The 18,424-nt window shown below is 45.9% G+C and overlaps 2 protein-coding genes and 2 non-coding genes across 7 annotated transcripts in view; 2 read left to right on the forward strand and 2 right to left on the reverse strand.

Annotated features, from left to right (window-relative positions):
* Window positions 1-10,616, forward strand: part of rfx2 (regulatory factor X, 2 (influences HLA class II expression)) — a 38,881-nt gene extending 28,265 nt beyond the window's left edge. For both annotated transcript variants that reach the window (XM_076279149.1, XM_076279148.1), the window contains 8 exons: window positions 2,304-2,416; window positions 3,142-3,293; window positions 3,683-3,780; window positions 4,095-4,244; window positions 4,837-5,045; window positions 5,420-5,573; window positions 8,270-8,312; window positions 8,412-10,616. In XM_076279149.1, the coding sequence (XP_076135264.1) occupies window positions 2,304-2,416; window positions 3,142-3,293; window positions 3,683-3,780; window positions 4,095-4,244; window positions 4,837-5,045; window positions 5,420-5,573; window positions 8,270-8,312; window positions 8,412-8,533 (1,041 nt within the window). In that variant the 3' untranslated portion in view covers window positions 8,534-10,616. The remainder of the gene's footprint in view (window positions 1-2,303; window positions 2,417-3,141; window positions 3,294-3,682; window positions 3,781-4,094; window positions 4,245-4,836; window positions 5,046-5,419; window positions 5,574-8,269; window positions 8,313-8,411) is intronic.
* Window positions 10,617-11,186: 570 nt separating this feature from the next.
* Window positions 11,187-18,424, reverse strand: part of fcho1 (FCH and mu domain containing endocytic adaptor 1) — a 127,970-nt gene continuing 120,732 nt past the window's right edge. For all 3 annotated transcript variants that reach the window (XM_076279145.1, XM_076279147.1, XM_076279146.1), the window contains 3 exons: window positions 14,246-14,310; window positions 13,614-13,781; window positions 11,187-11,809 (listed from right to left, as the gene is read on the reverse strand). In XM_076279145.1, coding sequence (XP_076135260.1) covers window positions 11,781-11,809; window positions 13,614-13,781; window positions 14,246-14,310 — 262 coding nt within the window. In that variant the 3' untranslated portion in view covers window positions 11,187-11,780. The remainder of the gene's footprint in view (window positions 11,810-13,613; window positions 13,782-14,245; window positions 14,311-18,424) is intronic.
* trnag-gcc (transfer RNA glycine (anticodon GCC)) lies at window positions 16,151-16,221 on the reverse strand. The gene has a single exon. It is a non-coding gene; the product is annotated as a tRNA-Gly (tRNA).
* Window positions 17,997-18,067, forward strand: trnag-gcc (transfer RNA glycine (anticodon GCC)). The gene has a single exon. It is a non-coding gene; the product is annotated as a tRNA-Gly (tRNA).

The following is an 18,424-nucleotide window of genomic DNA, read 5'->3' on the forward strand; positions in this document are numbered from 1 at the left end:
GTCACCCTCCCTTTGCCCCCCATCCCGGGGGGCGGGCGGGCGGGCGGGCGGGCATCATCATCTTTTTGTCCCCGCGGCTCCTCCTCTTCTGCCTCTTATCTGGACCCACTGCCTGTGCTATCTCTGGGACTGGACGTGTGTGTGTGTGTGTTTGTATGTTTTTGTGGACCTTTGCATGTGTTTTAATGAACTCTAGAGCTGTTTAAGCTGTGTGAAACTCTGGAGGAGGTTGTGGGAGGAAGAGCTTTGGAAAAGTAAAGAAATAAAAAGAATGCAAGTGCATGCCTGTGCATGGTTGCCACACACATACATACACACACACACACACACACACACACACAGACCTGAGTGAAGGCTGTTGTGGAAGGGACGACGTGGAAACACATTTTTTTAAGATTCCCCAGCTTTCAGACACCCAGGCTTTCTCTTCCCTTCCGTGGTGAAGCGCTCTGAAGGTAGAACTGCTCCCTGTTTGTCCGGGCTGGGGAATTTTTTTCCCCCTTCCCTTTTTGTTTTGGAGGCCTGTGTTTTGAGCCGTTGCCCTGGGCAACGGTAAACAAGGTTGCCATGGCAATCCCTGGCGAGGAAGCAGAAAACATATCATGTGATTGAAGGGAAAGCCTATACAGCACTGTAACTGGATACAGGGCTGCGTGCGCTGCCAGGAGAGGATCTCTGGGCATGCCGTGAATCATACGCATATGGAGACAGTGGGCCACAGACATGCATAATAGACAAAACACATTGAAACATTTCGGCCCTCCCCCCCGCACTCTCTCTCTGAGTCTCTCTGTCTCTTTCTCACACACACACACACACACACTTTCTCACAGTGTGTGTGGGCAGAGGGGGAAAAAGAATGAAGTCCCAGAGCTCCTTTATGCTCTCCTCTTGGTATGTTTTGTGTTTTTTTAATCCACAAGTGATTACTTTGGCATTTGGGACATTTCTTGAAAATGTATTTTTTTCATAATAGTAACCACCAAAACAAATCTTGAGCGGCTAACCCTCAGCCATTTTGACCAAATCCAATTAGACCACTCAAAAGTGCACAATTCACAACTATGTGTTCACACAATGCACACTGTGTTTTATAGCTTTAAAGTCATTCTTAAGCCATTCGTTTGTTCATGGGTATTTTGCGGTACATTTCTAATATATGTGAGATGACCCCATCTGTCTTTGCATAAGTGTGATATGTTTCAACGGAAGTGTGTGTGTGTGTGTGTGTGTGTGTGTGTGTGTGTGTGTGAAGGGTGGAGTTCAGCTATGCCAAGAATATTTGCTGAACCTCTTCTCCACTCTCCAGCAACTTGCCCTTACCTTAGTCCTCAGTAATAAGCTGCATGTGAAGAGACCCCATAAGCTGCCCCAGGGCTCCCTTGTAAAAGAGATTTGAATATCTCAATGGGACATCACCTGGTAACATAAAGGATACATAAATACAAAAATAAGCTATGCATCATAATGTGTAGCTGTGCGGGGCGGAGGAGGGGTGTTTGTGTTTAGCGTTAGCGTGGGGCAGGGGAATAATTCCCCCATGAGTTTTTTGGGAGTGAATGAATCACAGGTTCCCTGTGCGCGGGATGACAGGCTGTTGCGCGCGTTGTGGCCCGCTCTGTGTGTGTTGGCTCACGCTGCTGCTGGAGAGGGAGAAAGAGAGAGAGAAGAGAGGGAGAGCAGAGGAGAGAGGGAGAGAGAGAGAGCAGAGGAGAGGAGAGAAGAGGAGCGAGAAGAGAGGGAGAGCAGAGGAGAGAAGAGGAGAGAGAAGAGAGGGAGAGCAGAGGAGAGAGGGAGAGAGGGAGAGAGAAGAGAGGGAGAGCAGAGAGAAGAGAGGAGGGGGAGAGAGAGAAGAGAGGAGAGAGAAGAGAGGGAGAGGAGAGAGGGAGAGGAGGAGAGAAGAGAGGGAGAGGAGAGGAGAGAGGGAGAGCAGAGAGAAGAGAGGAGGGGGAGAGAGAGAAGAGAGGGAGAGGAGAGGAGAGAGGGAGAGAGAGGAGGAGAAGAGAGGGAGAGGAGAGGAGAGGAGGAGAGAGAGAGAAGAGAGGGAGAGGAGATGTTTAATGTTGCGTAGCAGCTATGAGGAAGTGGTGGAGAGCCTCCCGTCAGCTTGAGCTCATTTACACACAGAGTGAGAGAGGAAACTCTTGCCTAATACCCCTCTGTGTGCAAGAGCAGCAGAGCTCGGAGTGTGTGTGACGGCCCGGGAACAACCCCGCTGCCTGGGGGGGAGAAACACAGGCACGAGTCACTTAAGACTGGAGTGTCACACAAGAGTTCCTAATGTGTGTATGTGTGTGTCTTAGGCAACACTGGATGTTGTGATGAACCTGCAGTTCCACTACATTGAGAAGCTCTGGCAGTCCTTCTGGTGTTCAAGTGCGCCATCTAGTGACGGATCCACTACAATCACTAACAGGTCAGTTCCCCCCAGCACATGAGGAGACCAAACTCCCACAGGGTCTCTTATCAGAGAGGGCTTCTTCTCAAGGGATGTGTTCATGAGTGATCGATCCAATCATAACCCAGATTAGCATAGCACAGCACTCCTGATTGGTGGGCTTCACTGTCTGTCACGAGTAATGGCAGCCTTTGTGATTAGGTAATAGAGTACCGAAGTGTGACGTTGCGTTTCCATGACGGCAGAATCACTGGATCTAAACGAACTTTCGAAGTGGCTTAAATAGCATTGAATGTAGACATGTGGCATCATTTCTAGCTAATAAAAATAAATATTGCCATTTAAACTAGGCAGCAGCTTAGCCACATAACACGGATTCCCTGGCAGGTGTAATAGAAAGAAACAAAATTCCAGTGGATATTTCTCGTCTTATCAAACTGGAGGCTGTTAAGAGTGACGTTTTTTGCCAAAAAAATAAAGCCAAAACACGTCTGTGAATTTAAGGATTTTAACCGCATGCTGTGAAGTTACATGCAGGTCTCTTTTACGGACGAAACCCATGCTAAAATAAAACATAAAACTCTGTAGTCACGAATTTGATCGTGTTGGTATGATGATGTTGTAGTATGTGATTCCAGTGTAAAATTCCAATTCCAATATTTTTTTTTATAGTTAGGTTTTTTGGTGAGAACGGCCCATAAGTGTGGATTCTCACTGGAGGTGTGTGTTTGTCTGTTGCGTAGCGACGAGGACATGGAGAACGTGATTCCGCACGAGACGCTGGTGGCGCTGTGCAAGTATGAGCCTGTGAAGCAGTGGATGCGCAGCTGTGACCACATCCTGTACCAGGCCCTGGTGGAGATCCTCATCCCAGATGTCCTGAGACCTGTGCCCAGTGAGTCGCCACGCAACACCACCTGGAGCACCTGTGACACACACACACGGCTAATGAAGTACTCCTCTTAAAACAGGAATATCTCAGAAAGCTTTAATTGCTGGGTTGGGTGTATGAGGGCACATTCAAGCAGATTTCAAACACACTTTAGCGTAGGATGTCCGACACCGTACACCCTGTATATATTCCCTCGTAATCAAGACGTTGAACAGTGAACATTTAAAGTGTTTGTGATGTTGAGTGGGCCCTGATGTTGTTTGTGACGTTGAGTGGGCCCTGATGTCATTGTAGTTTGTGACATTGTGTGTGTGTGAGTAGGCCCTGATGTCGTCGTTGTTGTTTGTGACGTTGAGTGGGCCCTGATGTTGTTGTCGTTGTGCTGTCCCCAGGCACGCTGACCCAGGCCATCCGTAACTTTGCAAAGAGCCTGGAGAGTTGGCTGACGTCCGCCATGTGTGACTTCCCCCAGGAGACCGTGCGCACCAAGGTAACAACGTCAATATGTACATTTCATAGTTTCATGGTTCAAGAAACATGGTTTATCCACTGAAATACACAACATACTGTTGAGAAGCAGTTGATTTGATGTATGATTGATACCTTCCTTGTTTACTTGTCTTCCAAACATTATATTGCATGGTTATTAATATACCACTGCTAAACATTACAGGGTCAAGTTTCATGTATTAACTGCTGTGAATGTTATTGGCTGGCAGCTGTGTGGTGAGAGTGAAAGTATGACCCAGGTGTTGCGCTGAGCGTTTGCATTCAGCTGTGGTGCTTCTGTCCTCCGGCCCACAGGTGGCAGTGGTGTCTGCGTTTGCACAGACGCTGCGCAGGTACACCTCTCTGAACCACCTGGCGCAGGCGGCACGCGCCGTGCTGCAGAACACCTCCCAGATCAACCAGATGCTGTCCGACCTCAACCGCGTCGACTTCGCCAACGTGCAGGTATGCCGCGACGCTCTCGACCCTCCACACACACACACACCAGATGCTGTCCAACCTCAACCGCGTGGACTTGGCTAACGTGCAGATACGCTGCGCCACTCTCAGCCCTCATCTCACACACACACACACCATCCTCCACACCTACCTTGTCAGCGTGAGCATCAGCTGTTCCCATTGGACCCTCTGAACCAACAGCAGCTTTTAATTCATACATTCAGCAGCTTTTAATTCATACATTCAGAGTTTTTTTTATTAACAAATTGAGGGGACGCTTCAGTGCTTCTGATGGAACTGAGCTTGCCAGTAAAATGCGTCTTCAGTGTGTGTATTCTCAAGCAGAAACCGTTCTCACCTTTAAAACAAGGGCTTTCCATGTGTGATGCATGACAACCACTGAATCCCTCTTTGTTTGAGTGCGTGTGCGCATGTGTGTCACACCTCATGCATGTGCGCATGTGTGTCTGTGTATAGCAGTGCCTAACCTTGTGTGTGTGTGTGTTGGGTGTGTGTGCGGGCCTAGCAGTGCCTAACCCTGTGCGTGCGTGTGTGAGAGCATCACAGTGCCTGACCCAGTGTGTGTGTGTGTCCACAGGAGCAGGCGTCGTGGGTGTGCCAGTGTGACGAGAGCATGGTGCAGCGGCTGGAGCAGGACTTTAAGGTGACTCTGCAGCAGCAGAGCTCTCTGGACCAGTGGGCCGCCTGGCTGGACAACGTGGTCAACCAGGTGCTGAAGCCCCACGAGGGTAGTCCCAGCTTCCCCCGCGCCGCCCGCCAGTTCCTGCTCAAGTGGTCCTTCTACAGGTGAGGCCCACATCCCCGCTCTCCCTCACACTGCCCGCACAGAGCCCTGAGATCCCCACTCTCCCTCACACTGCACACTGCCCGCACAGAGCCCTGAGATCCCCACTCTCCCTCACAGAGCCCTGATCCCTGTGTGCACTATTAGAATACTGCAATTAATCCACTGTGAAAATAATCCTTAGTTGCAGTCCTAATGTACAACTACAAACAGAACGTTGCACCCATGACATTTAACAGATAATTCAATCTGCCCCCCCATTTCCCTTTACCTCATCGTACCTGTCTGACTCCCCTGGGCCTTTTTTCTTCCTTCCTTCCTTCCCTCCCTCCTTCCCTCCCTCCCTCCCCCCCCCCCTCTCTCTCTCTCTCTCCAGCTCCATGGTGATCAGGGATCTGACCCTGCGCAGTGCCGCCAGCTTTGGTTCCTTCCACCTGATCCGCCTGCTCTATGACGAGTACATGTTCTACCTGGTGGAGCACCGTGTTGCCCTGGCCACCGGCGAGACGCCTATAGCTGTGATGGGAGAAGTGAGTACAGCACTCCGGCAGCTCTTCACACACACTGCCATGGGTTTAAAATGGCACACCAAGAGTGTTAGTGAGCGTTGCCATGGGTTTAAAATGGCACACCAAGAGTGTTAGTGAGCGTTGCCATGGGTTTAATATGGTACTGCAAGAGTGGTACACAGGGATTAAAGTGAAAAAAAATCGTTTGACTGAACTTTTTTCAGGCCATAAGTCATACGTTGTTCATATCTACCTATAGAGATAGCACCCCTTTTGCGGTCGCGACCTATTGGTTTTTAATGTACAAAAAGATGCAAACAGCAAAGTAAAGGGAGTATTCGCCTTATTCACACAGCGGCCATTGTTTAAACCAAAACGAGGCTACAGGGTACACTTACTATATAATTAATGCCACCTACAGGTGAATGCATAGAACATAACAATCCTATGGTTTGTGTACCCTAGCCTCGTTTTAGCCGCCAATGGCCGCCATGTGAATAAGGCGAATTGAGAGTGTTCTTGATTGAGATTGAGTTTTCCTGATGAACAAAAATATATTTTAGTACCATCCCTGACCATTGCTGATTAGCCATTGCTGTTCTTTTCTACTGCAGCAATATTGTAGAAAGGCTTTAACACACTCTTATTTAATTACTTCAGGCCAAAAGTGTTTAAAGGGGAGATTTTTTTCTTGTTAATATGCAATTCAACACCAAGTAAAATCTATAAAATCAAGTTTGCAAGACTTCCCATTTCCTCATCAAAGTAACAAATCAGAACATTCTAGATATTGTTCATATTTCCATTTGTTGCCCCATCCGCATTTAATGATAACATGGTAATTTTGAGTTTTACAGACAACTCAGTTTTCCAATGAGCAGCAATACTGTGTGTGCTCATGCAGGAGGTCTGCGCATTTGTAACGACAATCTGGAGACGGCGCTTTTGTCTTCAGCAACAGATTGTATAAGGTTGACAAGAGGTTGCGATATGGTTAAGGACAGGTCGTGTTGCGCTATGAAAGAACATGCGTAGCCTACTTTCTAAACGTAAAAACGGTCAGCCATAGATAAACGTAGCCTACCTCTGTCGTGGTGGCTAGTTGCACCAGGTAGGGAAGCTGTCCTGAAGTGCACGAACGTTAACCTTATGGCGGTCTTCTGATTGGTGGCGTGCTAAAACGTTTTCCTATTGCATCCATAAACAATTTTCTTGCAGCGAACCGCGCAAAAGCAAACTCCTGGCACTTTAATTTCTTTACACCATGGCTTGTTAGTTCTCCCCCGTTTCCAACAGCTGCCCATCTGCATTTATTTTTTAACTTTTGACACCTGCCTTCCTTTAGCAACAACGCATCCATGACAGCTAGTGGCCTTGCCAAATAGACGCACACAAATCATGACGCTAATATGCGAGGTTCTGGTAGGCCCACTGGTTATGGTTTTGTGCTATAAATTAAGAATATTTTATAGCAAAGTTTTAAGTTGACTATTTTAATTGTATGGTTATTTTTTGTCAACATACACTCACAACCTATTGTTGTTAAAAGTGAGGCCTAAGCAAAATAGGCTACAAGGCTGTCTGTGCGTCACAAACACGACTGACCCCCTTACTCGACACGCTCAGTCAAAACCTTCCGTCGCAAATTGTGAAAAACATTGTTGTATGTCATAACAGACGGGATAATAAATTGCATAGGCTACGGTTTATATTGCGTCGCTTTACACATAATGTTAGTTGCATTGATTAAAAACTGTAACAATAATAGTAGCCTACATCGGGTGGCATAGCAGGCTATCTGTTCAAGTCATAGGTGACACCCAAAATGAATGACCTCCCCTGACAAGAGTTCGCGATAGTAAGTGTCTACATTGATGCACGGAAAGAACACAGCCTCCGAATTCGCACATAGAGCTCACAATATCATATCCAAAAAAGTTAGACGGATTGGCCAACCTCATCAGCTGTCTCGATTGTGTCACTATAATCCAACTTTTAGACCGTTATAGTCCTCCATACGTGTTCTTTTTTATAAGCAAACGCCCGAGACAAGTGTGTAGCTACAACATACAAAGCGAAACTCATGGCTGACGTAGGACGTATCTTCTTGAGCGGTCACGGATTGAGACACAGAAAGTTCTCAAGAACATTAGGTCTTTAAACATTTACCTTATATTTGTAGTTGCCTTAAAAAAGGAAAAGCAAAGGTGACAGTCCCCCCCCCCCTCCTATTTTTTTTCTCATCGGATCTGCATCGATCTCAAATATGACATTTCTAAAATCAAATTGACGGAAATCCGTCCTATGACGGAGAACTTTAATCCTTGGGTACACAAAAAGTGTTAGTGAGCGTTGCCATGGGTTTAAAATGGTACACCAAGAGTGTTGGTGAGTGTTGCCATGGGTTTAAAATGGTACACCAAGAGTGTTAGTGAGCGTTGCCATGGGTTTAAAATGGTACACCAAGAGTGTTGGTGAGCGTTGCCATGGGTTTAAAATGGTACACCAAGAGTGTTGGTGAGCGTTGCCATGGGTTTAATATGGTACACAAAGAGTGTTGGTGAGCGTTGCCATGGGTTTAATATGGTACACAAAGAGTGTTGGTGAGCGTTGCCATGGGTTTAAAATGGTACACCAAAAGTGTTGGTGAGCGTTGCTATGGGTTTATTGCATTAGCGGCTGCTAACTTGCGCACTTTTCCTCTTTTTCACCCTCAGTTCAGCGACCTCAACTCCATGATGCCTGTACTGATGGATAAAGGTGAGCGCACGCACGTACACACGCACGCACACACGAGTAGTTTTCCTCCTGTGGTGGGCATGTCTGAGTGAAACCTGAGTCCCTTTTCTGCTCTGTCAGACCCCTCGTTCTCGGACGACATGAGTGACCTGGGGAGCGACGGTGACGTGTCACGAGGGCCCAGCGAGCCGGCGGTGAAGCGGGAGAGGATCGAGCTCAACCACTCGCTGCAGGAGATCTGAGCTGCTCCACGCACGCACACACACACGCTCACAGTGTCCAGCTGACCTGTGTGCATGTTTTCCCACGGGCTCTCATACCCTCGGACTGTGAGCCAGTGTATCTCTGGCTTCTGCGTTATGCTGCAGGCCTGAGAGTGTGTGTGTTTATGTGCGTGTGTGTGTGTGTGTGTGTGTGTGTGGTCGGCGAGAGAGGGGGCTGTGTGCTGTAGTTCCCCACTCTGTTCTCTCCTCCGCGTTCGCCCCGTGTTTGTGACTGTGAATCTGTAGTGTGTATGAGTGCCGTTACTCTTGTTATAGCTGTGCCATAGCTAGTGTTTATCCCAGTGCCTTAGATCTAAAAAGGACAAAAAAAGCAGTCTGATTAAAACCAACACAAATACCCACCCCCCAACTCTATAGGAGGAGCGCTCCCCTCCTCCCACCCCCAACTCTATAGGAGGAGCGCTCCCCTCCTCCCACCCCCCTCCTCCCAGCTGTGCCTCTTAATGCAGGATGAATGTATGTTTTCATAACCTCAAGAGAATGCTTTCTAAAGCACCTTCTAGACTTGTAGGAGACTTAGGACTAACTCGCACACGCTGCACTCCTATAGCTGAGCGCATGTCAGTGGGACTCCGCCTAAGGCACGCCTCTAACCCCCCCAGCCTGCAGAGGGCGCTCTCTCCCACTCCCCAGAGCCTTGTCTGCCCAAAGCACGCCTCATCCCCATTCCCCTTGGCCTGCAGAGGACGCTCTCTCCCACTCCCCAGAGCCCCTACTGCTGCGCTGACTGCAGTATGGAACCCTTGGCCATATGAGATCGCCCACACTGCTATGACCACTGGGGCGGCGCCACCTGCATCTGTCCCCAGGGGCAGCACGTGTGGGGGAACCTGCTTGGAGAAATTCCTCCAGTCTGTTTTCTATCTCCCCTTTAAAAGCTACTTTCCTCTCTGCCTCACTCTGATTTTAAAGAAGCTAATGTTTATATATTTACATATGTATTTAAAGTGCACATGGCCTCTGCTATGATGTCATCAACCTGATTTCTTTACAAACGTGTCTGCCAGAGTAGTATGTTTTTTAACACAACAAATCAGGCCTGTTATACAACGCACATTTTTAAAGAAGTAGTTGTCCCCATTCCAGTAGGCCTTACACAGCTGAGTTCAACCCTGTTGCATTACGTTTCGTGCCGGTGTACATTTAACTGATTTGAGTGACGGGACGGACAGTGATTATCAGTGACTCTGCTCAGAGTACCATGACATGTAAATATGTGACGGATCTGCGAGTCGTTGCTGGAGGGGTCCCTTCAGAAAGCCTTCAGGACGCCTGAGCTGAGTCCGGTCCAACGTTTAGCGGCCTTAACCACATCCTGACCGACTCCCTACACAGCCAGTCCGGATCGACTGGAGAATCTGCTCTAGACTGATCTGATGTGAGGGTTAAAGACTCTAGAGAGTCATGATGCCCAGCTCCTATAGGGGGCACTCCTCCTCCACACAGATTTAACGTGGGGACAGTTGCAGCCTACATTGCCTGGGATGTGTGTGGGTCCTGGGCTCGTTATTACGGTCCTGATGGCTGCCCCCCAGCGAGGAGACCCTCTGAGCTAAGAGGAAACAAATAAAGTGGTGAATCTGTAAGGTGTAAATCCCACATAGCGTAATTATTTACCTGCACGTGTTTGTCTTTACCCACAGCTTAATCCTGAGCAGATCGCCTTTTTAAATAATATAATTTTTAAAAAGCTGAATTATTAGCTAAGTTGGACCCCCACCGATGTATAATAGTGAGTTTTAAAAAGTGAAATTGAGACTTTTAAGGAGATGTATGGAAAAAAAAAGAGAATTGTTTAAAAATAACAAGCTCCTTGAGCTTCTTGATGGTTTTTGCAGTTCAGTTTTCAGACCTGTTGAATGTGTTTGCTCTTGGTACCAGTTGAGTGAGTGGCTTTGGATCGTTCCCATGTCCGCACCCCTCTCCTCCGGACCTCCTGGGCTCCTCGCAAGTCGCGGGCTGCTTCCCAGAGTTCTCACGGCTGGCACCAAACCAGATTTTTTTTTTTTTGTTTAAAAAAAAAAAAAAAAAAAGACGAAAAGATGAGATTCCTGATGTGTGGACATCTTTGCGTCCGGTCTGTGAATATTCTAACTGTGGGCTCCTCCTCTTGCCTCTCGGTACCACATGACCCCTGACCCCTGACCCTCCGCATATTTATTAGCGCCGCTCCGGACACTACTCATCCTCTCGGCCCATTCCAATAGTTGTATGATGTCTAAGTCCTGAACTAAAGATTTGGTAAAAGCTTTTCTTAGTCCATGTTTTTAACTTGTGCCTGTCACAGTAACTTGCCTTTAGAGTATTTGGAAAAGGTATTTTCTGTGTCATTGTTTTTTTGTAATGCTGTTTAGACTTCTCTGGTTGAGGATTATTTTTATTGGACTAGACTGATTCTTCTCACAAGTATATTGATACTTTATTTTTGTGTATTTTTAAACCTGTTCTTGACTTCTTTACCGGGCCAGAGAACAGAGACTCTGTAACAAACTGCATAGTTCAATTGTATTTTGTACCGGTTAAAAATAAAAACAAAACTGGTGTAAGCCGCATTTCTCTGTGTTTGTGTGTTTTTCCCATTCTTGGAACAGCAATAACAACACATGCATCGTTTATGGAGAAGCATTGAAGTTTATAAATATATTTAAAATTTACATAGAAAGAAACAGCACTAACAGTGCAAATAGTTCAACCATATTGACTGATTAACCTCCACCCCAAAACACCCCTCGGTACGTATGCACACACAAGCAGGTTTCCATGACGATATCGATCTAAAACTATAAAACACGTATCATGTGCGCCCACAATTGTTTTTTTCCACAAAATCCTACTTTTTTTCCCTTTTGGTCTTTATGGCAAAGCAACGCTATTCACAGCCATCAGAACATACAAAGAGGCATCTGGAATCGGAGCTGCGCTGTATTCTACCACAAGTACAAATCTCAGATCGCAATTCAAAAAAAGGGTTCAGATACAAAAGGCCAGGTCAGTGCTCAACTTGGTCCTCCACAGCAGCAAGTACTTTTGGATCCATGGTTTTAGGTAAGTGTGCGCTCTCCTGTGTGTGTGTGTGTTCTCTCCTCACCTTCTCTACGGTGTGTAGACCTGGCTCAGTGAACTAAAAGTGCAAACTGTAGACCAGTAGTAGACCCCCCCATCAACACCCGGCAATCTAGCAGGTCCCCGCGCCGCCACATCCACGTCACAAAGAGCAGCCCGCCATGTACTTCCCTGAGGGGAGCAAACACAGGAGAGAGAAGACAGAGAAAGGCACATCAGTCATCTACACAGTGAGTCAAAAGACAACCGCTCTGCTTCAGCGACATGAAGTAGCACTCAGGGATGGGCAAAAATACATCAAAATGGATTTGAAAATAAAATATCAAATACCCTCATTTTAATTGTATCAAAATAAACTACAAAATACAGTAGCCACACCATGTATCAAAATAAAACACTGAAATACTGCATTTTTGTATTGAAAATACTTACATTAAATGGAGCATGAAATCACTTTGCAAACCTTCCATATTCGTCTATTTAATCTATTCCTTCAGGTAGGGTCACGACCCTTTTAGTTCGTTTTTAACTAGCTGGGTACCGTGTAAGTGCTAAATGGGGTTATACTGATGCCAAGGGGCAAAAATTTGGATTTTGCATCGTGTTGCTTTAGGTGATTCATGAGGCACTTTTTGAGCAATGTTGCAGGGGAGCCACCTAACCGGTTCCATGTTTTCAGATGATTAAAGTTCTCAAGAAAAATCTAATGATTTTTAAAGTTCTCAAGACAATTGAGGTTGGTGTGAGAGAGGGGGGTGTAATTGTGCACGTGAGCAACCTACATGTTAATCATCTTGGACTGAATCATCTTCCTGAATCTCAATATTCTGATCACAAGTCTGGGCAAATTACTGTCAGCACCAGTCAGAGGCTACATTCATTGTTTTGCACTTTTATGACGTCATGAAATCACCAAAAGCACTGGTTTTACCAAAACTATTTGGCAGTATTTTTAAACTACAAAATACACACAAAAAAAAGTATTTTGATACAAAATATGAAGCCACTTTCTTCAACCCAATAAAACGGCAAAATACTATTGTATTTAAAATAAGTATTTTAAATACATGTATCATAAATACTACCGATCCCTGTTAGTGCTGACACATCACAGACAGACATTCTTCAGTAGCCTAACTGGTAAAGTAAGGAGACAACACAATCTTTCTGACGAGTTCAGAGCAGACAACAGTAGCAGGAGCAGACAGAGTAGCTAACTTCAGAGGGGTTACTACTGAGCAAGGTTACTGGGTTACCCTGGTAACCTCTGGAGTAGCTGCTGATCTCCAGACAACACGCCACTTCAGAGCTGTGCTCAGTGAGTGCAGTTTCTTTTGGAGATCAACGCTTACTCCCAAAGTTCCATGGGTTAGCCAGTTACCTCGCTTGGTAGTACCTTCATCTGCACGGATACACGGACCACCAGGTACTGCACTGTGCTGCACTGTAGAACAGGCAGGCTACACCAGGCCCGTAGCTGGAGCCCTCCGCTCGTGAAGCGTAAAAACAGTTTTAGAGGACTGGTCTGAATGTACGAGCCGCCATCACGTCTGGTGTAGCCAGTTCCATTGATTATAGTGGAAACTAACTGCTGCAGCAAACGCTGTGCGAGCAGATCGCCATAGTTACGTCATTGATGTAGCCCGCCTGATCGCTTCAGTTACGTAATTGATGTAGCCCGCCTGATCGCTTCAGTTACGTAATTGGTGTAGCCCGCCTGATCGCTAGCCCGCCTGATCGCTTCAGTTACGTAATTGGTGTAGCCCGCCTGATCGCTTCAGTTACGTAATTGGTGTAGCCCGCCTGATCGCTAGCCCGCCTGATCGCTTCAGTTACGTAATTGGTGTAGCCCGCCTGATCGATTCAGTTACGTAATCTGCCTGATCGTTTCAGTTACGTAATTGGTGTAGCCCGCCTGATCGCTTCAGTTACGTAATTGGTGTAACGAGCCTGTAGAACTGTGATTTCTGCTCACCTGTGGCGAATCTCTTCTTCACCAGAGACATGCGGTACTGGGTGCCCAGCAGCTCCAGGTCCAGGCCCGACAGCGACGCCTCACAGCCCACGAACTGCACCGCCAGGCTGGGAGGAGGGCCGCGAGGCGCCTCCAGGCATTGCCAACTGGCACACAGCGTGCCAGAGCCTACGTCAGGGGAAAGAAGCCGTCAGCTGACGACCACCCGGCCAGCCGAGCCAGGGCTGAACTCATTTCAACATGACAAACCGGCTCTTTAAGGTCTCAGATAGAAAACACCAGAATGGTCTATACATATTGATGTGGATATTGGGTAGTAAACAGAGCTTGTCATTCAGACAGTAAAGATATACTATGGTCTCATCAGATCAGATAAAACTAGAAAACCCCAGGCCATCAGCTGTTAGCGCCATCTAGTGGACATGTTTGCCTTAAGTCTTAAAAACAACTTTTTTCACATCAGGTTTTCCAATATGTACAGGTGAGGCTGCGTGTGTTGTAAGGTGTTAAACATGGCAGTAACCTCTGCTGTGATTGGTTGGGGGCTGAATAAGGTGTTAAATGTGGCAGTAACCTCTGCTGTGATTGGATGGGGGCTGAATGTGTTGTAAGGTGTTAAACATGGTAGTAACCTTTGCTGTGGTTGGTTGGGGAGAGGTTGGGCAACTTCCACAGCAGACGTCTCTCCTCGGCATTCCTGTGAAGACAGATTGAACAGTCGATCATCTGCTCTCGGCCAATTAAAGCCCATATTCCCGAGTGACACGGGGAGGGTCTCAGTCTGGGTCACTAACACCAGGAGGAAGGCTGATGGGAATGCAAAGACGTGTCCACGTGCAAAGATGTTTCCACGTGCAAAGATGTGTTAATGTGCAAAGATGTGTCCATGTGCAAAGATGTGTCCATGTGCAAAGACGTGTCCATGTGCAAAGATGTTTCCACGTGCAAAGATGTGTTAATGTGCAAAGATGTGTCCACGTGCAAAGATTTGTTCATGTGCAAAGATGTGTCCATGTGCAGTTCTCAGTCAGTCTTTGTTGGGCCACCTCTCCTGTCTAGCTGCTTCAGCCTACCTGGCTGACTGTCTGTCGGTACTGGAGCCCTGGCTGTCTGCCGCTCACCAGGATGTGGCAGGTTGATTCTGTCTGTCCATCCATCAAATGTTCAACTCTAAAGATGCAGCATGTTAGCACTACACGTCTGTTTGTCTGTCTGTGCCTGATCAGGATGCAGCTGACAAACTCTGTTGCCGTGTGGTCAAGTCTGTTGCCGTGTGGTCAAGTCTGTGGTCCACTCTGTCGCCGTGTGGTCAAGTCTGTTGCCGTGTGATCAAGTCTGTTGCCGTGTGGTCAAGAGGCAGCAGCTGAGTTGAGAACAACGTTTTACCGCCTTTTCAGGTATGTTTCTTTTTTTAATATGCATTATCACCCGGAGAGAAGAAATACTCTTTTCTGATTGGCTGGCGGGTGGCCTTCAATTCTGAATAACAGGACACCGTTCCATATCAATGCTTATGAATGGTAACTATAACAACCATAGTAGGACTACGGTTGCAGCGCTCTAGAATCTTTTGGTTGCAGGCTTCCCAACAATGGAATCAACTGTAAACAAGCTAACTGTCCATGCTAAAGTTGTACAACAAGCTGAACTAGTGAGCTTCTTTTTAAACAGAACCGCGTGTTTACAGTGTTTACAGTGGCAACCGGGTGATAAGCGGGATAACGGCCTTCGAAGTGTGTCCAGTTATACGGAATTAATGGACTTGGGCGGAGGCAACTCCCCTCCGCTGCGCGTCGGGGAGTTTTTGCCCCTCGCCCTCGTCCATTAATTCCGTTTATCCCTTACATAATGTTTGGCATGTATGATCATCATGTGGCAATGCAGACTGCATCTTTACAAAAACGCTTAGGAGGAGCGTCAGATCGCCCATTGATATTAGTTTAAACTAAACTAAACACGACACCATTAATATTAGTTTAAACTAAACTAAACACGACACCATTAATATTAGTTTAAACTAAACTAAACTGAACATGACACTATTGATATTCATTTTAACTAAACCAAACATAACACTTTTAATATTAGTTTAAACTAAACTGAACATGACACCATTAATATTAGTTTAAACTAAACTAAACACAACACCATTAATATTAGTTTGAACTAAACTAAATTGAACATGACAGTATTAATATTAATTTTAACTAAACTAAACAGAACACTATTAATATTAGTTTTAACTAAACTAAACATGACACTATTAATATTAGTTTTAGCTAAACTAAACAGAACATGACACTATTAATATTAGTTTAAATTAAACTAAACATGACCCCATTAATATTAATTTTAACTAAACTAAACATGACACTATTAATATTAGTTTTAACTAAACGAAACATGGCACCATTAATTTTAGTTTTAACTAAACTGAACATGAACTGGGTAAGATGTGCCAGTGGGGTAAAAGAGCGGAGTTGGGTAAGTTGACACACCACCTGTACGCAGTCAGGATCCTGGTAAGAAAAGGACGTTGCATTGGCCGGGAATCGAACCCGGGCCTCCCGCGTGGCAGGCGAGAATTCTACCACTGAACCACCAATGCGTACTTAAAGGGGAAATAGAGCCCCCAAAGATTGACGGCCACAGCTGCTGGGGAATTTCATGCATTCTTCTGGTTTAACTTTGGCCAGCAGAGGGCGCTAGAACAGCAGGAGTTTCACAACACTAATTCATTTCAGGTTAAGATATTCAGCACACAGTTATTCAGCATGCCATACAGCTAACATACGAAATAGAATTTGACCAATAACCAGAAGTTAATAATCATACACACTATGACATTAAGATAGAGAGGAATTAACAGCAGAGTAAGATGTGCAGAGGGGAATTAACAGCAGGTAAGATGTGCAGAGGGGAATTAACAGCAGGTAAGATGTGCTGTCTTTGCCCTGTTCACCACACCGCACTATTCCCATGTGATGAAGGGTTTGCACACTCATTTACACTCTTTCCTCTTCACTAATTATTTGTATCAAAGTCCTTTTAGGCAAGTCCCTCCACTCGGCGGCCATTTGACAACGCTTTTTGGGCACTCGTCGGGCATCCATCTAAATCCTGTCCGTGCCGTGTGCTGCTCTGAATACGAGCATGCTGAGTATCTAAATCAGGGGTGTCAAACTCATTTTGGTCTGATCTCAAGTGGGCCGGACCAGTGAAATAATTGCAAAACATCCTTTGACAACTCCAAATCTCCAGCTTAGTTTTTTTCAGTAGGCTATGCTTTACCCTTCAGCCTACATTTGTAGCCTACATAATGACAAGGTATATATTAGATTATTACACATTTATTCAGAGAGGCCAATGAAATTGAAATAAAATGCATTTCACTCTCATAAACAACTGGTTTATTTTTATAGTTGAGTGGATAGGCCTACATTTTTACATCTGACCACCTGAACCAACTCACCACACTAAACTCAAGTGGGAGCTATGAAGAAAGTTAACATCCTGCCTTAAAAATGAAAATGTGCAAATGTATGAAAAATAAAATGAATTTAACAAACATAAGTTAGCAGTGCATGAGCAATACGATCAACTGATACGATTAGGTTACATCAGATCAAATAATTTTGTAGGCTAGGTGGCGGTGCTGTGTAATAGGCTATCCACCATAAAGGCCAGATCCTGCACCCATTCCGGGCATTTAAATTGCTACTGGTCTGCCTTTTTTCTCTAAGAACTGTCCAATTTCCTCTCGTAGTTCAAAGAAACGCTTGAGTACGGCACCTCGGCTTAACCACCGTACTACAGCTAAGAAAACAGTCAAACTGACGGTGAGTCAGACCTCGCGACCTGATTAAATTTACAGTTTGCACAACCACACTTTAACATGATCCAAGTTTAGTGTTTTACAACACCAACACTTCCTGGTGCAAAATACAATAAAATGCCCAAACATCTTGTCCTCCGTTTGCAGGCTGCACTTTGTCTCTGAATTTTGTCGCAACGCCTGCTTTTCTCCCGACAATGTAGCCAAACTGACAGCACAGGACCAGTCAACTCCGTATGTTTGACACCCCTGATCTAAATCCTGTCCGTGCTGTGTGCTGCTCTGAATACGAGCATGCTGAGTATCTAAATCCTGTCCGTGCTGAGTATCTAAATCCTGTCCGTGCTGAGTATCTAAATCCTGTCCGTGCTGAGTATCTAAATCCTGTCCGTGCCGTGTGTCTAAATCCTGTCCGTGCTGAGTGTCTATGGAGAAACTCCTGCTGTTCCAGCGCCCTCTGCTGGCCACAGTTGAACCAACAGAATGCATGGATTTTCCCTGCCACTGCGCCGTTCGTTCTTCAGGGCCTCTATTTCCCCTTTAAGTACGCATTGGTGGTTCAGTGGTAGAATTCTCGCCTGCCACGCGGGAGGCCCGGGTTCGATTCCCGGCCAATGCAACATCCTGTTTTGACCGGGCTCCCAACCGCTCCACCGACACGTGGACTGAGACGTTACTGCAGACCATGTGGTATATCAGAACAGAGGGCTTAACCGGAAATCAGGTCGAATCACATCCCCTTGCTGAGCAATAACATTGATTCTGACCGTGATTAATCTGCAAACTGGTAATACTGTTTTTTAAGTTCCGTTTTATCGTCTGTATGTTACTGTTTTGTACAAAAGCATATGACAATAAATTTATACAACCATCAACACTGATTTCAGTATTCTTAATACTTAAATCAGTGGTCCAAACAGATTCCAAACAGATACCACTATTTTAAGTACAGCGAATACAGCTATATGCACTTATT

This window comes from Alosa pseudoharengus, unplaced genomic scaffold (genome assembly GCF_046254945.1).
Source record: "Alosa pseudoharengus isolate Yale_2024_CS ecotype anadromous, Long Island Sound unplaced genomic scaffold, YU_APseudo_1.1 YU_APseudo_1.1_scf_11, whole genome shotgun sequence".
In the NCBI taxonomy this organism is placed as follows: Eukaryota; Metazoa; Chordata; class Actinopteri; order Clupeiformes; family Clupeidae; genus Alosa; species Alosa pseudoharengus.